At 48.3% G+C, this 8236-nt stretch overlaps 1 protein-coding gene across 1 annotated transcript; it reads left to right on the forward strand.

Annotated features, from left to right (window-relative positions):
- Positions 1–824: 824 nt before the first annotated feature.
- On the forward strand, positions 825–7341 carry MAT2A (methionine adenosyltransferase 2A). The gene is made up of 9 exons (XM_036750419.1): positions 825–1054; positions 2843–2920; positions 3014–3136; positions 3544–3656; positions 3746–3889; positions 4119–4337; positions 4496–4678; positions 4852–4985; positions 5727–7341. The coding sequence occupies exons 1-9, from the start codon at positions 964–966 to the stop codon at positions 5827–5829; spliced, it is 1188 nt and encodes a 395-aa protein (XP_036606314.1). The 5' UTR covers positions 825–963; the 3' UTR covers positions 5830–7341.
- Positions 7342–8236: the final 895 nt, after the last annotated feature.

Genomic DNA, 8236 nt, shown 5'->3' on the forward strand with positions numbered 1-8236 from the left:
GAGGGGTCCCGGCCCGGGCGCAAAGGTCGACGCCTCAGGCTCGGATTAATCCGCTTTTCCACAGCCAGTCTACAGTAAGGCTTTGGCCCAAACACAAAAGATTAATTGATTAATTAGGGAAAGAAAGAGGCGGGCCGGGCCCTCGAGGCCTTTTCCATTCTCCGCTACGTCAACGGCCGCAGGCGCCGGCTGGGGGCCGCCCCACGCCACGCGAGGCCCGGGAGGGCGGGGGTCCAGGCAGGGGCTCTGCCCACCCAGCCGAGGGCGGGCCAAGGACCAAACGAGACCACGCACACACCCCCGGGCCCCGGGAGCCAGGGTCAGCCCCGGCCGGGGGGCTCGCAGGAGGAGGCTTGGACTGAAACGACCCCAAGGAGGACAGACGACTACGACAAAAACCGCTCGGCCCGAGGAGCCTCCTGCGTGACGTAACAGGACGCGCGGCGGCGCGAGGAGCGAGGGCTCCGCTAACCGCCAGCGGCCCGGTCCAACTCCTCAGAATGGGGGGGAGACGAGGCGGCGGGCAGGCCGGTGGTCGCCTCCCCTCCTAGACTCTGGGAGCGGAGACGCACCGCCGAGTTTCTATGCCTCGCTTACCTTACCTTGGGGGAGAAAAGGTCCCAAGAGGAGGGTGGGGGGAAGAGCATAGTTCCAATTTTCCTCCTTCCCCCACGTTTCGCCGAATGGTTCGGTCCGCGGCCCCGCTCCCCCGCCCCCCTCCCGGTGGTGCATTGGCGCGCGGCGGAAGGGGGCGAGGCGGAGGAGGAGCGCGAGCCGCAGCGCGGCTATAAATAGGGCGGAGCACCGCCCGGTCCCTCGTTCCGCCTGCGCCACGGTGAGGATCTTCTGGTTCCTGTCTCCAGCCTCGCGCTAGCTCGGTCTCCCGCTCGCCTCCTCGCCGCCCTCCGCGCACCCTCCTCCTTCTCTCTCCCATTGCCTGGCGCTTCTTTTCCTGTCATAACCATGAACGGGCAACTCAACGGCTTCGACGAGACCTTCATCGAGGAAGGCACCTTCCTCTTCACTTCAGAGTCTGTGGGCGAAGGGCACCCCGGTGAGTTGAAGGGGACGCGAGGGGTCGGGCGCCCGGCCCGGGGCCTGGGCCCAGCGGGCGGGGTCCAGTCAGCATTGGGGGGGCCCTCGGTACCGGTGCTCCCCCCGGCTCTGGCGGGAAGCGCCGCGGCTGCCGGTACGAGCGCGTGGCCGCCCCTCCCCCACCTCGCCGGCGCCCCTCCCCCGCAGCCCCGCCCCGCCGCAGCCGCGCGCCCCGGTATCCGGAAAATTCCAGAAACCCCGAAGGGGGGGGGGCCGGTGTGTTGCGGGTACGCGGGCTGTCCAGACCCAACGACCTACTCCCGCCTCTGCCCAGCTGGAAACCGCGGCGCGGGAGCCCCCGCCCGACCGCGGCGGAGGCGCGTGCCCACTCCGCGGGGGCGCGCGCCCCGCATTGCAGCCGCAACCACGTGCCCGCCGCGTGTGGCACCGCTGGGGGGGGGGGGTGCCGAGCAGGAGGGACAGACAGACGGACTGACGGCGGCTGACAGCGGTCCGCTCTATATATAGCCCGCCGCGGGAGCGCCCCTTTCTGGGAGGGAGGCGCCTTCCTGCGGCAGCCGAGAGTCCGGCGGAGACGCCCCGGGCCGGCAGGCCGGTCCGCGCCCCTCCGAGGCAGGGCTTTGTCCGGACGCCATGACGGGGGAACAAAAGCCCGGCACGGGTGGACGGACCGACGGCCTGAACCGCAGCCCGGGCTCCCGGGCCCTTTTGTTGGGGGGCCCGACACGTGTCTCCTGTGTGCGGGGGTCGTGGAGGATGCCCTAGTAGAACCCCCAAGCACGGCCACGCGGCGGCGTGCGGCCAGCGCCGCCTCCACCTGTCACCCGGGTGTGATGTGAGCTGGGACGAGAGCCGGCCCCCCCTCCCCCCGCCAGGATCCCAGCCCTGGTGTTTGAGGGGGCCCCGAACTGTACAAAATGACTGTCACGATCCTTTCCTTAAAAACTGCACGTTAGGGAAACGGGTCTGGGTTGTGATTCAGACCTGGGTTTTTAGGTTGAGCGGCTCAGCTAGATAAGGGAGAGAACCTGACTCTTGTACCCCAGGTGCTGCCGCAAGGGTGGCAGTGCAGAGAGCACACTAAACAAGCTTAATTCAATTAATGAAATTGAAATAGTCCTTTAGAGAATCACGTCTTAACACAGATACAGACCTTAAACACATGCTACCGGGAGAAGAGTGCTCATTTTTTAAAACTAAGTTGGTGGGGGGAATATCTTTTAAATATTTTCAAAGCATTCCTTGAATATGAGGCTAAACTGGAAACAAAAGAGCTATTGTCTCTAGTAGGAACTGATACTAAATAACTATTGAAATTTTTGTAGCTTAAGTAACAGTGCCTTTTTAGTTGTGCTGTTTAGAAGATACTGTCACTTTGTTTCTGAAATTTAAAAATAACCTCATCTCTATGCTCCCAAAGAAACACATTTTGGACTTTTGCGATAATCAAGATTATTCTAAGGAACTTGGTTTAGTATTCTGTGAACTAGAAGAAAGTAGCTGGGGGATTAAGGCCTTTGAATGGTCTAAAGTATTCCTTTTAAGGCATGTCAAAGGCGTATAAATAGGTTATACTCTTTTGAGGTAGAGCTATATTCAGATCATGGTGTCAGGTTTTCAAATTTTGAGTACTGAATCACTTTCAATTCAGGCAAATGACTTTTTGGTAGATCCATAGATCTAGTGACAAGTTTTCATTGGTTATGTTTTTCTCATGTTAAATGGCCTGTGAAAATTAAAAGTAATAAGTTGTGGTTTTTAATAAAGTCTGAATTATTTTTTCTAGATAAAATTTGTGATCAGATTAGTGATGCAGTCCTCGATGCCCACCTTCAGCAGGACCCTGATGCCAAAGTTGCTTGTGGTAAGTGATTGGGAATGTCAGTTGCTAAGCACACATTGCGGTGTGAATTTGTTTGTTGGGGATTGATGTTTAAATTTTTTTTTTTCACATTAGAAACAGTTGCTAAGACTGGAATGATACTACTTGCTGGTGAAATCACATCCAGAGCTGCTGTTGACTATCAGAAAGTGGTTAGAGAAACAATTAAGCATGTAGGCTATGATGACTCCTCCAAAGGTGGGTTTTATAAGTTGATATCGTGGAAGCACTAGAACCATTCCTTGTCCCATTCTTTGATGTTAGCTTTGATCTATGTCTTTTAGCTTTTACTTTATTTATGTTATAAATGTGTTGGGTTTTTTTGTTGTTTCAGTCTTTTACAGTATAGCATTTACTCCCAAATACCCCTGAGCTTATCCTCCCCCGAACCTCTAAAATAGTTGTTCCTATTCTATATGTACACATAGTGCTGTCAGATGAGTTTGCATTTTATTAATCACGACAACATCTGCATACATTTGAAAAAAAGTAGTAATGATGCATTCTTATGTTGAGTGACTGGCTCAACAGCATGGGGACCACTTGTCTGATTTCCTTTTTTCCACTGTTGTACTGAGTTTAAACATGTATTTAACTGCTTACAGGGTTTGATTACAAGACTTGCAATGTTCTGGTAGCCTTGGAGCAGCAGTCACCAGACATTGCTCAGGGGGTACATCTAGATCGAAATGAAGAAGATATTGGTGCAGGAGACCAGGTATTTTGCCTATATGGGTTTTTTTTTAATTTCATTAAAATGCAGTGTAATTTTTGAGCAGTTTAGATTTCATGATATCTCTTCCACAGGGATTGATGTTTGGTTATGCTACTGATGAAACTGAAGAATGCATGCCCCTAACTATTGTGTTAGCTCACAAGCTCAACGCTAAACTTGCTGAATTGCGGCGCAATGGAACTTTGCCTTGGTTACGCCCAGATTCCAAAACTCAAGTAAGTAATGGTCTGGGTGCTGTGTGAAGTCAATGATGTAAAGCAAAATTATTAAAATTAATGTTACAGATATATAAAGAGGGAGAGGTAGCCGACCGTTAACTAAGTAGAAAAAGAGTGTTGTTGTCTTAGGTGATTTGTGTGCTGTATGCAGAGTGGTCTGCGTAGAGGCAAGTGGGAAATATGTTTGCTCTCTGATGTCCTCAAGTCTGTCTTACATATCTCTTAGGTAACTGTACAGTATATGCAGGATCGTGGTGCTGTTCTCCCTATAAGGGTCCATACAATTGTGATATCTGTTCAACATGATGAAGATGTATGTGTTGATGAGATGAGGGATGCTCTAAAGGAAAAGGTGATCAAAGCTGTTGTACCTGCAAAATACTTGGATGAAGATACAATTTACCATCTGCAACCCAGCGGCAGATTTGTCATTGGTGGTCCTCAGGTAAGACCTTGTTAGGATTTTGCCGGGTAATTGTGTGTTCTTCAACGTGATATGATTTCATCGGTATGGGTTCTTCTCTCTTACCAGTTAATAAGCGTCTTTGGGTCTTCACATTTTTCTTTGTCAACCAACGGATCTAAAAGAAGCTGTACTTACAGGGTGATGCTGGTCTGACTGGACGGAAGATCATCGTGGATACCTATGGTGGTTGGGGTGCTCATGGAGGTGGTGCTTTCTCAGGAAAAGATTATACTAAGGTGGACCGTTCAGCTGCTTATGCTGCCCGTTGGGTGGCAAAATCCCTGGTTAAAGGTGGTCTGTGTCGCAGGGTGCTTGTTCAGGTATGTATTCTTGGAGCTGCAAGTAGGTTTTCCAAGGCCTCTTAATATATGAAGTGGTTATGGGGATTAAAAAATTCATGCTCACCAGGCACTGTGTGTAGAGCAGTTTGAAGGACAGTTATTGATCAAACCAGAATTTTGATGATTGATTATTTGCTTGTTGTTGCTTCTAGGTTTCTTATGCTATTGGTGTTTCCCATCCGTTGTCCATCTCCATTTTCCATTATGGCACTTCTCAGAAGAGTGAAAGAGAGCTCCTGGATATTGTGAAGAAGAACTTTGACCTCCGCCCTGGGGTCATTGTCAGGTAAAGATGGTAATGCATGTCACTAGCTAGAATTAAGTCAGGGGGGATTTTCACACTTTTAATTGTAAAAACCTAAGGTCTAAGTATGGAGACAGATGAGAAAAAACACAAGCAGCCCTTCCATCCTGATAGCTTTTTCTAAGTTGTCATCATTCATAATAGGTTTCAAAGACTATTAAAGGTTAGAGGTTGCCTCTTTTACTTTCCAAAATTGTTACCGGTGAAAATCAGTGCAGAACCTGGTTGGCTGAATTGAGCCCAAGAAATCCTGGATTTGAGTTGGAGTTGCTGTGTGCATTTGTAGCTGCCTTCCTCAGCCTTTGGGGGGAAACAAGGCTTAATTAAGAACAGAAAACCATTAATGTTTCCAGCCAAGTGGAGCGCTGGGATGGTGCCTGTCTGTACCTTAGGGGGGTGGTAAGTATTGGATTCTCAATGAGCTTTGACCCTTGAAGTTTCTCAGGATGGTGTGACAAGCTTTCAGATCTGTTGAGCCAGTGACTGGAACAAGATTTGTAGTTACTTTTAATCTGAAAGCTGGAAAGTAAGTGCCTGTCCTTAACAAGGTGCAAGGAGATTGGACATCAGGGATGTGACCCTTCTTCCCTACATTTTCTTCCTAGCTTTCCCCAGAGAACTGAACTTCTCATTTGCCAGAACTCTTGAAAATGAGTCTTACTAATTATTTTGCTTTTATTTAATTGAATGCTACATATTAAGTTATGGACTTGTATATTCCAGGGATCTGGATCTGAAGAAGCCCATTTATCAGAGGACTGCAGCCTATGGCCACTTTGGTAGGGACAGCTTCCCATGGGAAGTGCCCAGAAAGCTTAAATATTGAAAGTGTTAGGCTTTTTTCCCCAGACTTGTTGGCGTAGGTTACAGAGAAGCCTTCAAGCTCTGAGGGAAAGGGCCCTTCTCCCTAAACTTCTCCTGTCCTCTTTCAGCTCTTGATCAGTTGCAGTCACTCTTGTCCAATGATCTGATTTTAGTTTTTGTGGGGACTGTAAGTTGGGCTCTGCTATTCTGTCCCTGGTGTTTTGCTCACCGTTATAATGGATTTAGTGAGCATAGGTGATCCGTGTAACTGCCTAGAGATGAGCAGACAGCACTGTCTAGTAAATGATGCTTTAAGATTGAACCTTTGTGTCCCTCCACCCACCCCCAAAACCTTAACTGCATTGACTCTCCCATCAAATGCTGAAAAATGTCCTTGTAATGTGCACGTCAAGTACTTGTAGTTCCATTTATAGCCTCTGTCCAACAATGCCACCGCCCTGTCAGCATGATTTTGTAATGTCTTGAGCTCTATTATGAATGTGAAGCCTTCCCCCCACCCCATCCTCCCTGTAATCTGACCCACTTCTAATTATGTAGCTTTTTGTCAGGGAGTGTTCCCTACCAGATCAATCTTGCATGTAAACGCAAGTTCCAGTTGGAGCTCTAGCCTGACTTCATGAAAAAGGCAGTTACTAGTTGAACCACCTTCTGGTGCTTATGCTCTTAATGACCATCTCTTAAGGCACCAAATCTTAAAATTTCTCCACTCGGCTGTCTTTTGGAGGACGTACGTAATAAGGTTTTTATTTAGTAAACCAATCCTATGCATGGTTTCAGCACTAGCCAAACCTCACCAACTCCTAGCTCTAGTTAAGCGGGCACTTGGCAGCCTTGTGATGTCATACAGAGAAGTCACAGGGCGGTATCTGAGGGTCTGTAGGTTGCACACTTTGGTACCGGTTAACTTTTTCTTTATAAGAAAGACTGAGTATTCCACACTGCACAAGAACTCCTCCCAGGGTTTTTAACTTTGTTTTATTTTCAAAACCAGGTCCAATGAGCTTTCTGAGCAGCTGGTGTAGATACAGAGAAACCAGCTTCCTTCAGAGAGCAATGCTTTTGGCGGGGAGGAGAAGGAAATCCCTTCATACTTGAACATTTTCTAATTGCTTATTTATTGTATTCTGGGGTGTGGCGTGAGTACAGAGAAGCTATCACCTCAGAGGGCAGCTTTTAAAAAAAAAAATCCTTGACACCATGATTCCTTTGACATGTTTCCAGCATTCCCAGGTAGGCCAAGGTGTCCTACAGAAGAACCTTGGGTTACACCTACAAGGGGGTCTGGCTGGTGTTAACAGAAGGGAGGGCAGAGCTGGAGCAGCCAGCCATGGAGGAAGCTGACTTGGCTGGTGTGGTACAGAGAAGCCAGCTTGTTTACATGCCTAGTCCATGGCTGCTGCCCTAAGCAGAAAGTGCCTTTCAGGATCTATTTTTTGGAGGTTTATTACGTATGTCTGGTTCTCAATTCCAACAGTTTAATGAAGATCTAAATAAAATGCTAGGTTCTACCTTACCACTGTGTCCATTCACTACTGAGAAGATGGGGCATTCTTTGATGCCTAGATGCAATTTGGTCCACTACACCTGACATCACCAAACTGCCCTGCTCAGTAGTGTTTCTTCTTTTACCTACAAGCATACAAACCACATGACTATACTACAGCAAACCCTAGGGAAGGAAGGGGGTGGCTGGTTCCTATGCTTATTAAGTGAGTTATCTAGATACCTAGGTTTATCTAGTCAGGTAAGAAGCCTTGGTAGATGGACACATCCTCATTGCAAGGCTATATAAAGAGGAAATTGGCCAAAAAGCCCTCTCAGGATACTATTGACCAAAGGTAAAGGTTAAGAGGATTTTGCATTTGATCAGTGCCAGTGGTAGGGGAAGACAAAGGCAAGGGCAGGGTGTGGCAGCACTCTAGCTATTCTCTCCCCTATCCAAGGTGGAATGACTCAGCGGCCACAACTTAATGAAATCTGATTAGGCCTTAAGACTAGAATTGATAAATAAGTCAGCCGGAAAACTGAGCCATGTGTGCTAATCTCAACACCAGAAGGAAATTTAAATCTTTAAAATAGTGTTGGGAACTTAAACCATCCAGCACTTGGCAAATAAAATTTCATCTAGCATACCAGGTTAAGGTACTTAAGATCTGAACATGGTGGGTTTTGTCCATGTGGAATGGTTCCACGTAGCCTAAAAAGCCATATCGTCTTTGCTTCTTCCATATAGGAAGAGATGCTAGGGTTAAGTGTATGTTGTAATAGTTCATTGGACAAGAGGCATGAAAAAGGAAAAACCTGGTAAGCATGTGATCTGTGGTATCAAACAGTGGCTAGTTGGTGAATGTTCTTGTTCTACTGCCCATTGGAAACTATAGATGTGCCCATGCTTTCGCACCTGTTGC

The sequence above is a fragment of the Trichosurus vulpecula genome, chromosome 3 (assembly GCF_011100635.1).
Source record: "Trichosurus vulpecula isolate mTriVul1 chromosome 3, mTriVul1.pri, whole genome shotgun sequence".
NCBI classification, from domain to species: Eukaryota; Metazoa; Chordata; class Mammalia; order Diprotodontia; family Phalangeridae; genus Trichosurus; species Trichosurus vulpecula.

Excerpts from the sequence above, each read along its gene's own strand:
- MAT2A (XM_036750419.1), top strand. The coding sequence starts at position 964 with ATGAACGGGCAACTCAACGGCTTCGACGAGACCTTCATCGAGGAAGGC. Across the intron at positions 3,890-4,118 it reads GCCCAGATTCCAAAACTCAA|GTAACTGTACAGTATATGCA; the intron begins GTAAGTAATGGT and ends CATATCTCTTAG. Across the intron at positions 4,986-5,726 it reads CGCCCTGGGGTCATTGTCAG|GGATCTGGATCTGAAGAAGC; the intron begins GTAAAGATGGTA and ends TGTATATTCCAG.